The sequence below is a fragment of the Labrus bergylta genome, chromosome 3, assembly GCF_963930695.1.
Source record: "Labrus bergylta chromosome 3, fLabBer1.1, whole genome shotgun sequence".
Lineage (NCBI taxonomy): Eukaryota > Metazoa > Chordata > Actinopteri > Labriformes > Labridae > Labrus > Labrus bergylta.
Genome location: NC_089197.1, coordinates 28,883,293 through 28,902,810, shown reverse-complemented (window position 1 = coordinate 28,902,810; position 19,518 = coordinate 28,883,293). Strand labels below are relative to the sequence as shown.

General features: G+C 40.0%; 1 protein-coding gene across 1 annotated transcript in view; it reads right to left on the bottom strand.

Annotated features, from left to right (window-relative positions):
* The window catches only part of kif26ba (kinesin family member 26Ba), an 83,768-nt gene that overhangs the window by 33,307 nt on the left and 30,943 nt on the right, over positions 1-19,518 (bottom strand). Inside the window, exons 4-5 of the mRNA XM_020639611.3 lie at positions 16,049-16,302; positions 7,732-7,939 (exon numbers count right to left, since the gene is read on the bottom strand). Coding sequence (XP_020495267.2) covers positions 7,732-7,939; positions 16,049-16,302 — 462 coding nt within the window. The remainder of the gene's footprint in view (positions 1-7,731; positions 7,940-16,048; positions 16,303-19,518) is intronic.

Here is a 19,518-nt window from a genome sequence, read left to right as displayed (position 1 = left end):
AGGGTATATCAACCTTAAATGAAAACTCTGTGGAGTTGACCACCAAAGAGTTTAATAATCGTAGGCTTTAAGATATACCCTTTTTTATTCAAGCTACAACTTGATCATTTGAAACAAAACTCTGTTTAACTGTGAGACTCAACACAAGGCAGGACGTTCACAACTGAGTTCAGCTCAGTTGGGCATTTGTTTGTCTAAATTTGATACCACATATTTGAAAACAATACAACCTATGTTATCTTATGCTCAATGTAAAAAAAAGTACAGAAGTTTTGACAAAACCACAGATCTTCAGTATTTTTATGAAACTAATAAATTGCAAATCAAATACGCTGACAACGATTCAGTACCATAACGTAGCCAATGTATAGTCTAAACAGTGTCCATGAGTTTTCCTGCATTTTTGGGGCTGGTAATCAAAAACAAGAAAAAAACATATTTTAAGTGCTTAGGACATCCATTTTGTCTGCAGTGGTATCAAAAAAAAAATTTTAAATCTAGAATTGGATCGTTTGGTATCGTGACAATCCTAGTCCGTATGTGAGGTCAAACACACACACAATATTCTCAGAGGATTGCTGGCCTAGTTCCATTTGTGAATCAATACATGATGCTGAGTGCCTCTATAATGTGCAGGAAGAAGACACGGCTAACAGAGCTTTTGTTCTGATTAATAGAAGAGAAAGAAAGACTTTCCGGATGTATCCGAAAAGAGTGATGAAGGAGAATAATGGAAAAGAACTAGGTCATATATAACTCTGTAGGTATAAACACAACTTTCTCACAGTGATCTCACAAACGGTCCATCTCTCTCATGATCCCTCTCTTCCTCTTCTCTTTTTCCTCCTTTTCCTCTTTGATGTTATAGACGTTTCCCATCCCTCTTTATGTGTGAGAAAGATCATATTGCTCGATAGCGTTGTCCACCCACTCTTTTCCCTCAGTTTCCTCCACTCTCTCTTTGTCTCATCTCCATCCTCTTCCTCTCTTGCTCTCTTTCCTTCCCTTCCTTGGAACAAATGACAAGACAAATCACAGTCTCTGACTATTCTCCCCTCTGTTCTTGTCCTTTTCATGCTGCAGTGAATACTGATGCAAGATGGTGAGCAGAAAGAAAAAAAAGAAAAACACGAATGAGGACACAGTGCTTGAGTTTCTCCTTCCACTTTTTTCCAAAATCTCTGGAGGAATATTTAACTTCTTATCCCAATATGTGTTTATAACAATTTTCAAAACTGTGGCTGTCTGTTTAAAATACAATGACAAGTCTCTAAAATATAGTTCTGCTGATGACGCCAAGCCCAACTTAAGGGGTTAAGTCCCATGCTAAAGACAACATCTTGTGACAGATGTTTAGACGAAAGTCTTGTTTTATCTGTGAGAAACTGACCTGACTTCTAAAACACTCTTAAAGATCGAAAGCTTCCTGTGCCTACCACTTTATGAACCACACTCAGACACAATCAAGTCTTTGAGCCATTTTTCAGTAAAGGAATTCAGCTAAACTGCAACAAAACAATCCTGAGCCGAGAGAAAAGTGTTCAATAGTCCCTCACAGCAGTGCTTCATTACTATTGGCTGCAAAAATCAATAGGAGACTGGGACTGAGCTCTAATTGGTTCCCAAAGACTGCATCAACACACATTGGAGCAAATACACATATACAGAAAGATAGATACAAATACCACATGGGAATAGCAAGTTCAAGCTTTGGATCAATTCTAATTTTTACTAATTTATTCGTTCCAGCCCAGCTCACGGTGTGCCAAGACCCATGTCGGCTGTTCTCAGCTGGAAATGCTGCAGAAATCTCTCCAATCTGAGATCAGAATTTGTGTGATATTCAACCAGGATGAGCCATAACAGATCCTAATAGATCTCTTCTATAAAAATAAGGGTGACATTAAGGCATGTAAGTTTGGGTTACTTCTAAGTTTCTTCTTTTTTTTTTTTAAGCTTACACCCTGACACATACAAAAGCATTCCATGCTAACAATTGTGTTTCCTCAAATGTAAAATATATATATATATTTGCTGAAACTTAATAATTTAAGTGACTAGAAGCATTTCTTTTTTTAAGGTTATGTTTGGTCCTTTGCCTTTATCAGATAGTTCAACTGAAGAGAGCCAGGAGGAGAAGGGGATGAAGGAGAGTGGAGGGCAGAGATAAACCAGCAGCCAGTGAATCGAGGACTTTGCCTCTGTATGGGGCGTCTGCTGTACTATGCTGCCAAACCAACACCCAAACAAAAGCATAGTATATATGAATAGTATAAAATCTGCAAACAAAACACCCTGCAAAGCACAGAGAATACAGCGGAAAAGAGAGTATATGTTTGTCTTGGCATGTGTGTTGGTGTGTGTGTGTTGGTGTGTGTGTCGTGCTCCAGCCCTGCCAATACTGACAGCATTAATATTTCATCTACAAGGTGGAACAAAGCGGGCAACGGATACCCATAACAGACTCACTCGCTCATTTAGATACAAGACACACAGACACCCAGGGAGGCATGAAGACACAGAAATGCCCGTGGAAAATCCACTTGCACACCCTCAGTCGTGACACGGAGCCGCACACAGCTTGTGGCCTGAGAGGGATCGTAGCTGCTATTAAAAATTGATTAGCTGTCATAGCATCATTTTCCCCCCAAGGTCAAGTCGCAATCTGTGAGCATGCATGGGTGTGTGTGTGTGTGTGTGTGTGTGTGTGTGTGTGTGTGTGTGTGTGTGTGTGTGTGAGTATGAGTGTGTGCAAACTGTTGGCTGCAGAGATGAAAGAGGTGGGGAAAAAACTCCCGCAGCCCTTCATTGTCAGTCAGTTATGGAGAAGAGCAGGGAGGCTGGGGATAAGGGGATGCTAAGGCAGAAGATACGACTTTAATTCTGAGATGAACATAGATCTTAGAGAAGAGTAGACAAAGCCACCAATATTAGGGTTCATCTCAAAAATGTTTCACATCCCTCTCCTTAGTTAAACTATATGTTGATCAGTTCTGATACAAAGCTGAAATAAATAATATGTAGCAGACATCTTAAAGAAAATAAAACTGGGGCCACATAAGCTATGGAACCACTACTACATGGCTCGTATATATGTGATCCTGCCTAGAACATAGGAATCTACAATCTCTGGATCCATCAGCCATATCTGGGGTCAATGTTGTTATTGGGAGAGACGGCCAACCTGTCTGGGCTTTGGCATAAACTAACCAATAGTAATAAAGGACTTCAAGCTATGACTTCCTTTTGCTTCCTTTAGCTCTTTTTACTGTTTGACAAGCAAGTGGAGTGGATTGTGTTCTGCACACTCATGCAGACTTTTCTTTCTAGACATTAATTAAAGCTAAATTCCCCTTAGTTGCCTGCTGATTGCATTACATTGGATTCTTTCCGCTCCTTTTGTCTTCCACACTGTGTTCCTGCATACAGCCACAGCTTGCAGGGTGGTTGGCAGTAGCTCGGATAGGGACTTGGGTTGGGAGGGTCACCGGTTCCAGTTTAAAGCTGTTTAAAACCATTTTGTACCCCATCATTTAAGACGTGTAAAAAACGCTATCCGAACATACAATAGTTTTTTTTAAATCATCTTCAGATGAAGATCTAATTGACAGGGTCCGAATTTTTCTCTTCTTTTGTATTACCCCGCATTTCGTTCTCAAAGTGATAATACATTCACAGCTTTATTTCCTCAGCTGATACTCTCCCCCTGCAGTCAGGGGTCTGAATGGAAGCCTCCCAGCTGGCTGATTTGATTAAAGTGAGACGGAGCTTGCCAACAACATGTAGAGAAGCAACGTGTATAGAAATAACAGAAGGGAGTTTGAGATACAGATGCCAGTCAGCTAGATCCATGGAGGGGTTCTGTTTAATTTGACATCCCTGGATGGAAAGAAGCTGAAACGTCTCTCTATCTTCTTCTCTCTATCTCTCTGCCAATTTACTCTCTCTCTTTGTAGCACACACACACACACACACACACACAGCTGTGCATCTGACCTGTGCAGGTTGATTTCCCCTGGCTTTAGTTGTGATGTCTCAATCTGTTTTCTGCCATATTAACATCGGGGAGAACACTAACCCCCCATCACACTGGCAGACAAGCCCATGTATTCTGCAGGATGTAATGTATCGTACACACTTCCACCAGGGGCTTTGCAGCTTCCTTGACATCTTTCATTGTACACCCTAATCCCATGAATTTGTGAGCATGCAAGCCTGTACATGTGTGTGTGTGTGAATCTGGGCAAATGCCATTTCAGCATGGGGCCGACCCCCACTGCAGGTGACATTTTTACTGAAGAAATGTCACCATGGCCCTTTCCTCCAAATGTGTGTGTGTGTGTGTGTGTGTGTGTGTGTGTGTGTGTGTGTGTGTGTGCGTGTGTGTGCGTGTGTGTGTGTGTGTGTGCGTGTGTGTGCGTGTGTGTGCGTGTGTGTGCATGTGTGTGCGTGTGTGTGCGTGTGTGTGTGTGTTCAAGCTAAGCTAAAATCCTCCTAGCTGAAGAACTTCATATTGAGCTTTAGATATTACGCTTGCTGATCTTTTTACCTAAAGGTGGAGCTATTTCTTTGCAATGTCATGAAGAATTAATACACTTTCTTAAACAAAACTACAATTTCCTCAATGGTAATGATGCCACCATTGTAACCCTATTGTCTTAGAGTTTCCTTTTCTATAAAGGTTCAAACGTCAATTTAAAATAACGATAGTTAAGTTTAGCGCAAATGGTCTTAAATGTCTCCAAATTCATTTTCATAAAAATATAGTAAATCTCATTTTACGACTGTTAGAATTTTTTTTTCTTCTCCAGTTGTTTCAGTTGATTCATGGGCAGGCTTCCAGCAGAGAAACTTTTGATATAAAGGATATCAAACAAAGCCACTACATAGCTAAATAACTGGACCTCTCGATCAAAAATCAACCATGCCACATCAGAGTAATAACTGAGACTACATGACTGTGAAAAGCGGCTTGTCCTACAGCTGTAATTAAACAGGAATAGCAGCAGGCATTTGCACACAATATGTCGGGCCAGAAGAGCTAATCACTTCTATCACAGAAGATCATAGTGGGATGAAACAGAAGCCACAGTGATACGAGACTGGATGACAGACAGACTGTGTAGAGTTGTGTATGTGGTTCATAATTTTAAACTGTATGTGTTTTTTGTGTAGGGATGTATGATGGCTGCTGTGTGTGTGAATGCATGTGTAAATGCGTGAGTGTTATTTGTCTCCCTGACAACTGAGGGGACATCTGTCACGTCCATATGGAGAGCGAGAGAGGAGGACCGTGGCTCCAAAGATGAGTGCAGAGCAAAAACACAACACATGCAAAAATAAAATGTGGAGCACCATAAATATGATGGAAAGATCGTAAGAACGAGATATAAATAGCAGTAATATGAATAGCGCTAGCTGCAGCTAAAACAATGGTTTTTACCATAAAATATGGAATTAAAATAATTAGCTATTTCAGTTTTAGTCTTATCTAAAATGAGTTTTGATTTGTGGAAAGGTTTGGATAACAAGCAGCAAAGATCATGAGTCCGGCCTAAATCACAATTTTGTGAGTTTACATTAAAGCAAATAAGTCAAAACTGAAAAAGAGGATCAATTTGTATTCACTATTTTGTGTTGTTGTTGTTGTTGTGTTTTTTTTACTATAATGTAGGTACTTTAATGTAGGCCAATATTTTGGGTGTCATTCTAGATTCACTTCACCAGGTTATATTATACTTTTACAAGTTCAATTGAATTGACATGAGAGAGCAGGTTTGTCCCCTTATCTGCTATTTCATATAAATAGCACACAACAAACATGTGACAGAGTTACCTGGTAGGTGAATGGATTCATGTCAAACAACATCATCTTCTCTAGTTGATCCTAGCCTGTAATGAATGTTATACCCCTCTCTCCCACATCTTCACTAGCAAATGTCTAATACAAGTAGGGGGGAACCATTGAAAAAGTAATATTGTCACACATGAATGCCAGACAGACAGACGCTCAACAATCAACTAAATGCACACTATGTGTACATGGGCACAAAAACACATCAGGGTGTGTGGGGTCCCTCTCCTTCTCTGTTTGATGTCTGTTTGATTGTGTCCTCCACAGTCATTCTTTTTCTAGTGAGGACACACACACACACACACACACACACACACAAGCGTACCCAGTGAGCCCCTCACTCAAACTGTGGAGGAGGGGGCACTAAAAACTCATTACATGGACGATCAATATTGCACACACTTGAAAAGCATGACCCCCCCTCCATCTTCCAACACACATACACACACTTTTCACCAAGCATAGGCAACGGTGACAGATGACTTTTGTCAGCCTGAGATGTGTTACCGTGGTAACCATTAGGCTGCATTCCGGTATGGTACAGGAAGGGTGAAGCACACACCCTCACAGCCACCACCAGTATTTGACTAAACTGGTCAAGGTGATGATTATAAACAGCAGCTCGACATTTTAGAACATAAGGAGTGGATCAACGTAATAACGTTTTGTTCTGCCACTTAGGGTCCACTAGGGGTCTTTCAATCCAAAGCATACCAGGACACACACTTTGATTATGTTCTGAAGCAGCGAGGGTTGTCGACATTGTTAGATAACCACAATGAATCTTTCTAACTCAACATTATATTGTTATTCATTCTGTGCATTACTCAGCAGCATGTAAAATAAGCTAACATAAATAGACTTTTTTTTTTATCTCACTGACCTTTCATGTTGCCTTCAGCCTCAACACAACATTGCGAAAAATTGATTCAAATTAAGTTACAGTGGTGGATTGAACAATGTGAAGTGTTGTGTCACGCCAAAAGCATTTTAATTACAGATTACATACGTCACTGCTGACTGGGCAAGGCCGACTACATGAAAGGAAACAACCTGCAAACAGGAGTACCAAGTGTACCACTTACAGGTTGAACAAACCCTCAGTGCTTCCTTGCCAGAGACAGGAAACCAAATAAAAGATTAATTCCATGAATTAAATCAGAGGTTTCTCCAAGTTTTAACATAGTGAAAACACAAGCAAAGATCTAATGACAACCCCCCCCCCATTTTTTATCTAAATTTTAAGACAAATTTTAAAAGGTTACACAATAATTTTTTAATATGTAACTGAAGCCCCTGCTGTTTATAAATCACTATACAATTTTAAGTGTCTCCAAGGCCAACAAATTGATCTATTTTCAAATGAATTGAACACAAACCTCCAAACAATAAAGCCACATATTAATATATTAAACTGTATACAGATAGAAGTAGTGCACTAACAGGCATTCATTTAGCATCAACAGATTCATTAACCATAGAGACTAGATCTATTTTGAAACTTTTGTAAAGCTATTTCATTCATGTTAATAAACTTTTTAGCATACCAGATGAGTAAGACAATTTTAACTGAGGTGAGATGTTGAACAGATGAACACTTAGTGAATCAAAAGTGATGCATCAGACTCACTTCAAGTTAGTGAAAATACAACATGTCTGTGTCACTTCATGGAAAGACATCAAAGAAACATCTTCCACTTCATGGCCAGGGCTAGTCATCATTTTCAACAGCTTATCTCACACATTTCACAATAAGTCAAATCATGGTTTTAAAGATGATAGATAAGGTGATAGAAGATAATTAATATGCGTGTATAACAATAGTTGGATTTCTGTTAAACACTGCAGCAGAATAAAAACACTTCTTTATTTTTTACCTTTCCAAGCCCAGGGGTGTCTTTGATTTTGTTGGCTGCACGGAGGAGACAGGGTGGAGCCGGGGGAGGAGCCATCAACAGGGCAGCACTGAAGTTAGTGGGGAACAGAGGGGGGTCACATGATGGTGATGATGTTGCCACTGGGGCTGTGACTGCAGTGGTCTTCTGCTTCTTCTTCTTGGATGCCAAGTTCAACTTTTGTGCAGCTCTAAGAGAGGAGAAGTAAGATGAAGACAAGATAGAAAGAGAGGGAAAACTGTAAATTGTTACTGTTGTTACTGTAACAACAAACACAATAAACACTTATTGGATGAATATAAGAAGAGGAGGGAGGACAGGAAGGATGGTGGAACATGTGCATGCACGCACATCGGTCCATAATTACAACCTCTTAGTTTACCACAGTACAACCATCGCAAATATGCTAATTGCAGAACTCCAATACATGCCCAAAAAAAAGAAAACACAAACGCACCCATGCGCACACACACACACACACACACACACACACACACACACACACACACACACACACTGCAGTTTACATATGTAAGAACATCTGGATGGGGAGTGGTTCATTTGCTTTCTTGCTGCTCAATTCCCTGCAGCTTTCAGCTCAAAAGGAGCATCTGAAATTTATATTTGAATATCCTCCATCTACTTTGCGCTCCCCAGTCGCTCTCTCCTTTTAACTTCCACTCCTTTACTACTTCTAAATCTCCACTTTTTCTCCTGCTTTTCTCCTGGCTCTGTCTTTTCTTAGCTCAACACAGCAAGTACTACTTCACATCATCCTCTAACTTTTCCCTTCCTGTTTCCAACTCACTTTCTATCATCTCCAGCAGAAGTACAGCATATCCGTGTATCAAACTGAATTTCTGTGTTAACCTATGTAAGTACAATTTATGGTTAGTAAAGGCAAAGAAACAGTTATGTCCAAGCACCAGTGCTAGGTAGTAATAGTTTCGGCCCTTTGTTAAATTTCAGTTTCAGAAATAAAGTAATTCTACTCTTTAACACTTAACACTCATTGTCAATTTATTTTGAGGACATAAAAGGAAAATCTCCCCTAAAAAAAAGTCCAAAACATAAATCTGATGATTATGTATCGAGACTCTCTGTTGTTTTCTTCCCTTTCATATCAATCAGCTAACAAACTCTCCAACTCATCTCACAACCCTGTGTAGGGGACAAACCCATATTTAGGACCACTGGTCTAAACAAACCAGCTCCAAGAGCCATCACAGTGAAATCCTACTGATGCATTGCTGCAATAGTACAGGAACACTTAATCTTAGTTAATCATTTGATCAATAATACACCTTTACTTTGAAGGACTACAAGTTTAAACATTCCAGTTTGCTTCTTTGCTGTAGCTAGCTCTGCCTTCCTTCCATAAGTGCTAGACTGCTGTTAGACTGTTATATTACTAAATTCAAACAGGCTTATTTTGTGCTTTACACATCAACATTACAGTAACAACTCATAGGCAGTTATAGGCTGAGACGGTAATGAGATAAGGTGATATCTTTATAGAAATATGTTTTTCAGTTGATAAAAGCACGAGTACAGTATAGTGCACACTGACTATGGCTGACCAGCACGATACAGAGGCGTCCAAAAGGATGGTCCTATGAGAAAACCCAGACACAGTAAATCTGCCCGCAGTATTTCACCCAAATGATTTATTGATATTAGTCAAAGTATTCACATTTGTCAGTGTAATTCCTTGTCTGGGATTTATAAGGCTACATTTCAAACAAGCAGACACGCTGACAATCAGAGCTACATGAAGAAGCAGCAGCCGTGTTAACGATATGATAAAATAAAAGAGCTCTAAAACTGCACTCTGGCAAAGATTTCTGCTCTGCTCTGCTTTAATCTTCCCTCACATATATTTCTTTGGTTATAAAGAGAGAGAGAGAGAAGACCTTGTGCCCCGACAGTCTCTCTGTCAAAGAGCCATATTCTCACACCATTGGCTTTCAATTAACTGCAGCAGGTTACAGAAATGAGAGCGAGTGGGGGGAGGGGAGCGGGGGGAGAGAAAGACATAGAAGAGAGGTAGGGGCGAGTAAGGAGGAAGAGAGGGAGGGAAGGAGAGGGAGTAAAGAGATGTGGAGCAAGTGACCCATAGAACGACGAAGCGTTTCACCGTTTGACTAGCTCTCCCTGGAGCTTTGTGTGTGAATCTCTGTGTGTGGGTGTGTGTGTTATCACAGTGAATGTGTGTGTGAGAGCGCATGAAACAAAGCTCCACAAAAAGATCCTAATTGTTTTGCTGTTTTTCACCGGGTGCCGGCTTAACTTACATTCATGATGCTCACAACTTTTCATGTAACACGAAGAGAATGTACAATAGATTACAGAAGCAATGCTTCAGGTGAAAGAATATAGTGTTAGAATAATAATGTATAACTGTGGATCCACTTCATGTTTTAACAGATCCTGTTGATGAGGAAGCACTGGAGGTTAAATATTCATTTCTAATGTGATAATGGAAACAACATGCTGCTGCATTGCTGATTCCTGCAGGAGAAGGTATGACTTTAATTGATTCATGGTCATGTTTCTCTGCTGCAGGAGGGTCCAACTTCTCCCAGGGCAAAACATGGATTAGCTATTTTTGAGGGATGGTTTTCATGTCTTATTCAAATATTTTCATTGACGGGGCAATGGTTAGGGCGCGCGTCCCATGTATTGAGACCCTCGTCTCAAGCGGTAGGCCCGGGTTCGCCTCCACCCGTGGCCCCCCTCCGCATGTCATTCCCCGCTCTCCCTCCCTGGTTTCCGACTCTATCCACTGTCCTCTCTCTGCATTAAAGGCATGAAAAGCCCAAAATAAAACAAATCTTTAAAAAAAATATATATATATTAATTGACTTTTTAAATACCCTACAACCAAAAGGCAAATAAAAGCCCCCCAAAACTAAAGTGGGCGTTTGAACAACACATTTATGTCAGTCACTTTAGAGTTGTCCAGTTATATTTATACTTCAGTACTTTGAGGAGGAGATTTTCCCCTTGTCTTTAAGGAGAAGACATGGGGGTCCAGAAATGGCTGTCAGACCTTATAAAGCACTTGGGCACTTCACTTCGAGTCTTTCATCTTCTCAAACTTGAAATGTGTCATCACATCACCTTTCACTTTCTGTGTGCAGAGGGGCTGACTTCAAATTAAAGGAAATAAGGCTTCAACACAACAGTGATGAAAAAGCGATGAATAGGCAACAGATACTGCATACTGACCACAAAGGTGGCAATTACAGGGTCAGGGACAATCTTCCTGTCACAAATACAAAAAATGTTAATAAAATGTGAAGATTACAGCTGAAATCCAATCATCAAGCTGTCCTCAAATGGTGATAGAATAATTGGAATAGCACGGCACAATCTACTTGCAGCTCCGCATTGATTAGCAACCCCATACAACTACTTGGCAATCAAAATCGTGGAAGGGGCTAACCGAAAGGGACCAAAGGCATGCACCAATGAATAGCTGAGATAAACTGTCCTTTGAATCCATCAGCTGCATTTATTTGGTAATGCATTTACAAAACATCGATAAGGCAATGTTCATCGTCCTGACTTGTGTGAAACAAAGATGGAATCCCTGATGCTAAATAACCACAATTAAAAAAAAGAAAAACAGTTCTCTAAACAGATTTCCCATTGGCCATTTCAAATTGAAATTGGAAGAAAGAGAAGAAGAACAAAACAGTAGGATAAAGTCGGACAGCGATGAAAAGAAGTTAAAGGATGAATCAAGTGAATAAATACAATACTCCTGCACGTTACCTTTTTTTTAGGGGCATGTTATATTCTTCAGTTATCAGATATCTAGATAGGCCTATTATTTTACATTTGTATTGCAATATATCAATGATCTAAGAATCTCTGTCTGATGATATTATTATTGTCGGCCACATAACACATATCATATTGTATATCGTGAGTTACTCTGCAATTCCCACCCGAGAGGATACGCTACATTATGCTGTTATTATGTTCAGTCACCTTGGATGGTGTAAGGCAGCGTGGTACGAACGTAAACATACACACCCAATCACTCACACACACAAACACACCAGACACACACACCAGCTAATTGGCAGCATTTAATGACAAGTGGCCGGGGATTTGGCCAAGTGGATCTATTCCAATCTAACCCTAAAGTGAAGGACCCTTGTTTTCCATCCATCTTCTCCATCTCTCCATCCATCAGCTCTTCCATTGTCAACCCCCCCACCCTCCACCCTCCACCCTCCACCCTACACCCTTTATTGCCTCCACTCATCTTCATCCTTCACTTCTCTCCCAAGCTTTAATTCCCGTCTTTTTCCTAGATTTTATTCCACTCTTTCCCTCATTATATTTATCCTTTTATCCTTAGCCTCCTTCTCTGGCCTCCATATATCCACCCATCCATCGCAGCATCTGTTCAGCCTTCCACACATGTATTGATCCCTTCATCCGTTCTCCCTTCTCTTCCTCCTCGGTCCCTTCATGTGTCTCTCTCAGCTCAGGTCACAACTAGGCCTTATACTAACATGCTTCTGCTTTGTTTCTCTCCTCCTTCACACACAACTACAAACCATCTGACTTGAAACACACACACACATAAGCACACAAACACAGAGAGAGCTGATTTATGACTAGTGTCTCCGGGCTGTGTTGCTGGCTCAGTAGCTAATTACATTCTATTTAACAGGCCGTCAGTGGAGGGAGATATGAGCAGAGGCAGAGAGTGATGGTGTTCATGTGTGTGTATATGTGAGTGAGTGTGTCAATAAGTGAGGGTGAGTGAGTGAGGGTCAATAAGACTAGCATGTACAGAAGGCCGGTTTACTGACACTATCTATATAGTGACATGTACATATACCCTCCAATTTCCTCACTTACATGCTTATATATTACATAGTAATAAAACAACAACTGAACAATACTGTTAATACGCTGCTGTGTTGAACATGAGGTTGATACTTCAGGCTGAATTATATACTTATAAGAATATGGCAATTTGGTGTCTACCACAGTACTAACTGAATCCATCAGTAATATGTCCAAGCTATATGAAAAAAGTTTCAATAAAGCTGCATTCTGAACACCCTCTACACCATTACTAACTTGTAAAAACGTACAATAAGATGATCAGAAAGTAATTTTTATGGACTTCTTTTTTGAATACTAAAAATAAAACATTGAATAGAAACAATAGCTAGATTTACTTTCTCTTCCAAAATCTCTATAGTCATTTGAAACACGAGCAAATCGGCTTCTTCTTCCCTGTCGAAGTAAAACACTTTGCTTTCACTTTAACCTCCAAACAAATGTTGTTGTGATGTGATCAGGTAATTGATATGATAATTTGTTTACTAACTGCTACCTTTCTCAATCATCAATCAACCACAAGGATTGGGGGCTAATTGCAATAGCGCCCAAAGTTTCTAATTATCATGTGATGGAATATACATTTAAAAGGAAAGAACAGAGACGCTGCAGAATGTAAACAAGAGGCAGAGAAAGAGAAAGCATTCTCCTGTCTCACAGGTATCCATCCATCCAAAAAAACAACACCTTCCCAACCACCAATTCACCAGGGACCTATTTATTTACTCACACACAGACACACACACACGCACACAGACACACACACAGCCAAATCCCAAAAGATCCAATACTACGAGCATGCAGTAAAAAATTCCTGCACTGATAGAAATCCCCTTCCCCCAGTGTGGGCAAATGTGCACACATACACACACTCCTTGGTGTGAAATGGAGATCGTGTCTTTATCCTCCAGCCTAAATTCCCTAGAGGGCCACTGCAGCAGCACCGGGGAGCTAGAGCGCAACTGTGTGAGTGTGACATTCCCATAGACAGATTGGTACTAATGCAAGATATTAGTCTTGTGCACATTAGCAGAGGTAAAGAAAAGGTCATAGTGGGGACTGAAAAAATGTCAGCCAAAAAGAAGATGTATATAATAGATGGACATGGAAGAAAGTGGCGAAAACAATTAGATAGAAAACAGAAAAAGGAGTGAGAGGCAAATACTTGAATACAAGAAAAGGGATGAAAAGAGTAAGATGTGGATGTAGATGTAGTGGACACCAATGCACAAGTGAGCAGAGATGGTGTGTGCCTGTGTGTGTGTGTCTGTGTGTGTGTGTGTGTGTGTGTGTGTGTGTGTGTGCGCATGCGTGCGTGTGTGTGTGTGTGTGTCTGTGTGTGTGTGTGTGTGTGTGTGTGTGTGTGTGTGTGTGTGTGTGTGTGTGTGTGTGTGCGTGCGTGTGTGGGTGTGTTTGTGTGTAGGTGAGTGTGTGAGTGTGTGTGTGTGTGTGTGTGTGTGTGTGTGTGTGTGTGTGTGAGTGTGTGTGTGTGTGTGTGTGTGTGTGTGTGTGTGTGTGTGCGTGCATGCGTGTGTGTGTGTATAATATGAATGTCCGTATGCAGCCCACGTCTGAGACTAAAGACCAAGACAGCCATGGGATTTACCAGACCTGCATGGCTGCATCCATCGACTATAAACACACATACATATACAAATTACCAATCAAAAATAAAAGGTGACAGAATGTGCATGTTGTTTTTGTGCCAATTAAACCAAAATCCTTTTACACAAATAATAACACAAACAGACTCACATACACACTGACTTACAGGAGATGCAAACAAACTGTGCCTATTTGTTAAAAGAGGACAAAACAACCAATTCTTTTTAGATTACATCACATATCCCATTGAAGAATAATAAAATACTTATACAGCCTAAAACAGGCAAGAAGACTGTCAGCTGCACACACACACACACACACACACACACACACACACACACACACACACACACACACACACACACACACACACACACACACACACACACACACACACACACAGTGACACCTGCACCATCACACATACCATGTTCTTTCCTTCAGAAGGTTAATGCTCATAAATCGGCCACAGACAGCTGGCTGTATGTTTGGAATGTCAACCAGATGTGTGTCTGCTCGTGTGTGTTTGTGTAAAACAGCCTTGTTACCTGACAGTTCAGGGGTCATGGAAAAAAAGCTAAAGAGAGAGTGTGTGCCCATATGTTTGCTGCAGCACAATTTATGAGTAGTGTCTGGTCACTGGTGCTTTGAAAGACAGACTGCACTATGGCCGCTAACCTGTCACTCATACATCACCTTCACAAAAACACACATTGCATTATTTTCGGATTTTAAAAGCACACACAAGCACTTAATAAGCTAATGAACACAAAATCAGAGAAGATGTGATGGAGAAGAGAAGCGTGAAAGCGAGGAGGAGCAGCATCGGTATCATTTCAGAAGTGATTTAAAACAGCTCATTAAACTAAGCGTGTCAGCAATACTTCACACACTGTGACGCACTCATCGCCTTGTGTTACTCATGAATAATTTACTCATTCATTTTCAGGCTGCCATGTTTATTCATCAATAATTTACCCATATACCCGTGTCTTATTTACGTTGCAGCATTCTGCATTTGTCTGGATTTGATTACACAGCTCATCGATGGGTAGTGACTGGACAGTTCATTTATAAAAGAAAAATATGCATAATAAGATAAAGGCTTATTCACAAATTCAATATTATTCACATAGTCATTCTTCTTGTTTAAACAAGAGACAATTGTCTTTTTTTAGATTAGATACATGTGCAAAATTCTGAAACTGGTGATAATTAGACGGATTCATCTTGAATAAAAGAGGTAAGATGATCCTTACTTTTACTGATATCCCAGTGTTCAAATTCTCTGTGATCATCACTGGTACCTATGTAGCTGAATCCTAAAAATGCAAACTTTGTGGGATTATACATTTTCTCCTATTAGTAGCTGATCCGTATAATGACCCTCATTATGTTTACTTAACACTTTGATTACTTACCTTAAACACAAATACAAATTCATTCAGCTTAGCAAATACAAATAAAGGCATTTTACTGTCATTAAAATACTCTCATGATAATTGTTGTTGTACATTAAATATGTAATATGTATATTTTCCTTCCTAACATTTTCAATATACTTGGGCTAATTAACAAATGTACCTTAGATTAATAACATAATGCTACATAACTTTAAAAAAGGTATTGTGCCAAATAAAGCAACATTAACATTGGTTGATAGTCCTGTAGACCGAGATCTCTGATTTCAACAGCATGTCAGTATCATATCATTCAGCAGGTTCATTGAGACCTTCAATAGTTTGATAAAAAACGTCTTAGTCTTGTTTTTGTCATCATTCAGGCACACTGTCTTTGGTGATCTGATTTGAATAAGTCTTACCTGGCAAAAAAGGAGGCAGCAGCAGAGGTGGTGGTTGGTGCCGCCGTGGTTACAGCCGGAGTGTGTGAGGGAGAGTTGGTGTGCGATGATGAGTTTGTGTGTGAGGGAGAGTTGGTATGCGATGATGAGTTTGTGTGTGAGGGAGAGTTGGTGTGCGATGATGAGTTTGTGTGTGAGGGGGAGTGTGTGTTGTAGCGGTTTAGGGCAGCTTCGGTCTGACCCTCTCTGGAGGCCTCGGAGACCATCTGGGAGATCTGAGGAGAGACAGAGAGAATGGGAGTGTTAAGGCAACTTTTACAATGAGTGACAAGAAGAAGAAGAAAGAGAGGAGAAAGAGAAAGAAAGAAGTAGTCGATCTCTACCATTCTCATCCCCCCTCCTTTTCTTCTCCCCCCCACTCAGACAACTGTGATTAGAGTTTACTCCCTGATGACTTTGATGTCTGTCATTACACAATGATTTTTTAAAGGCCCATATAGAGAGCGGCATTGTAAATTACCTAAGGCTATAAATGCTGTAGTGTGTGGCATCAGTTTACTTGCTCCATACTTGTCCCTAAAGAAATAAACATGAAATAAATAAACAAATACATATGCGTAGAGTGTAGAGCAACAGTAAATCTCGGCCCTTTGTTGTTCCAGATGGTCAGATGAGAGATCAGAGTCTGAGGTCCAACAATGTCCTGCTTTTGTTTTTCTCTTCACTTTCTATACAGTTGGATATTTCTTTGCTTCATTTTCCAAAATATCTGTCCAAAATAAATATAGAACCTAAAATAGCCAAATTAACTTCAAGATTCTGTTTATTTGTCATTATTCTCATGTATCTGCATACATAATACTCTCTTAAACCTTTTAATTGATAATACTTTTTCTTTACAACCACAAGATAATGAGAGGACACATTTATCGAAGCAACATGTAAACTAATTAATCTGATGTTCAATCTACTTAATGTGTTTTCCTTGAGGGTAACCTTGATATATTTACAAAACATGATGTCAATAATTAGGGCCAACCTCAGGTGGTGAAAATTCAGCAAATGCTAAATAAAAGAAATAAAAAAGTGCAGTTCCTTGAGTGTCCACTTGAGGCAGAGTGCAAAAGCCAAGCCTGTACAGAGGGGGAATTTTTAGATAATTCATCTGTTCTGATTTTATTAGGCCTAAGAGTAATACTTAAATGTGCATCATTAAAGGCTGTGGGTGCATTGTAGCTGTTTGTCAGGAGGCTTAAGGCCTTCATCAGCTCCATGTCTTTGCCTGTTACTAGGTTTATTGAAAGTTCGGTGGAGGTAGCATTTCTAGTGTGGTGACCACCATCATAAGGCTTCATAACGACTCTTCAGACACCAATGGGTGACATCACTAAGACTTCTGCATGTTTTATACAGTCTATGGTCAATAATAACTGTGAAATTATATTTGGTCAATAAATAAAGATAAAAAACTGGAGCAGCATGATGATCACTAATTTACTACTTAAGACTCTAATTATAAACACTACAAATGTCAAAACAACAAAGGTGTATGACAGTACGTGTGTGTGTGTGTGTGTGTGTGTGTGTGTGTGTGTGTGTGTGTGTGTGTGTGTGTGTGTGTGTGTGTGTGTGTGTGTGTGTGTGTGTGTGTTTTCCTTGGCAGATAGTAGATAAACTCTCCAGAGATCACACTGAACCATGGCAGCGGAAAATGTCTGGGTCGCTGATAGACAGAAATAAATAAACAAACAACAAACACACCATGCAGCCTCGGGTTCTCTTCTTACATCTTTATTTTACCTTTTTTCATTTGTTCATCCAATGTTTTTATTATTGCTTATTGTCTATTGAATTTCATTCTCTCTGTCCCTTTCCTCTACCATCTTACACTTTTCACATCTGTGCCGTTTTATTGGATCATCCTTCATGACATTTGTCCTTTATTAGATAGTATGGAGGGAAGAAGGACGCCGAGGACAAGAAGAGAAACCTCTGAACTTAAAGCACTGTAAGGAAATGAAATTTGCTGGCATGAACGGGGTTACACTTTCATCATATTTATAGTGTATATGACACATTTCTTACTTTGTGTGCTGATAGGATGTTTTGCACACAAAAACACACAAAGTAGAATTTCATGTCACATTAAACTTCTTTTTGTGAATGTCTGTGCTGCAACATTGTCTCTCCGAGAGTGCACAGCTGCGTGTGTGTGTATATGAGGTCGTGTATGTTTGTGAGTGGGTGTGCAGGCGATCTATCCGTGAAATAGATATGGATTATTGATTATAGTTCTTTATGTTCTGCCAGCAGACAGTCAGCAGAGCAGCTAAATCACTATCCCACGCTCCAATAAAGGAAAGAGAGCTTGTGTGAGAGTAAATCTAAACGCATGTATGTCTATTGTGAGAATGTCTGTGTGTCCTTGTGTCTGCGTGTTTATGTGTCTGCACTCCTCTGCACCTGTGTCTATGTGTGTGTAAATCAGCTCCACTGTGTGTGTATATTTACTGCTGAGGGCTCCCGGGGTCCAAGCATGCAGCCTGCTGCCTTGATAAATTACCTATTGTAAATGAGATGCCTCTATAGTTTATATATCCTTCTCCCTGTGCGTTTACATGCATTTCAAATGTGCACACCTAACCTGCAACCCCTGCATTATTAAAGGGGTTGTGAACATACAGAACAAAAAGGTACATTGAGTATCTGGATATTTTGCAGCTTTCTCATTTATCCTGATAAATGTGAAGAGGAAAATCCAGCCTAGTTTAGGAGAAATATGCCCACAGAGGGTTATTTCATGAGTAGAAGGTGGTGGAATAATATGAGGTGGTCAGCCGCTCAATCTGCAGGGGCTGCTGCTGGCCAGACTACGTTTTACTCTTTTGCCCCTCTGAATGTCCCCCTTAAAATTACTCTATAAATATCCTAGATCATGTTATACAATTATGAGATTCAACAGGTTTTACAGACCTTTTAATCTGAAAAGCTGTGCGTTGATAGGTAACTAATGATACGTGATGCATCTTTTTAAAGTAGCTTTGTCAGAGAGCAGTGGCCTGTTGCACCAGCTCTGTATAAGTTCTGCCTTAAGTTATCGCGTAAAGTCCACACTCTACCCTACGTTGAAACATTACGTTGTAACTTAAGTTATGTCCACCACAGAGACCTAAGTTAGAGCAAGTAGAGCATTTCGTCCAAACTAACCCTAATACTGTTGAAGATATGACGTTTTCATACTGCGATGTACATCTTAGTTCATCATCTTGATTCTAACATATGATTTAAAGGTCGCATATTGTTCTCCTTTTCAACAAGTTTAAATGTAGCTCTAGCAAAAGTTCAGACAGGAACACTATATTTTGCACACTCGTTTTATTGTTTATTCTCATACCATGTCAAATCACTCCTCCACACATGCTCACTCATAACTTCTCGTAATCATCACCTGGTCACATCTATCCAATAGCACTGCTCCACTCCCTCATTGT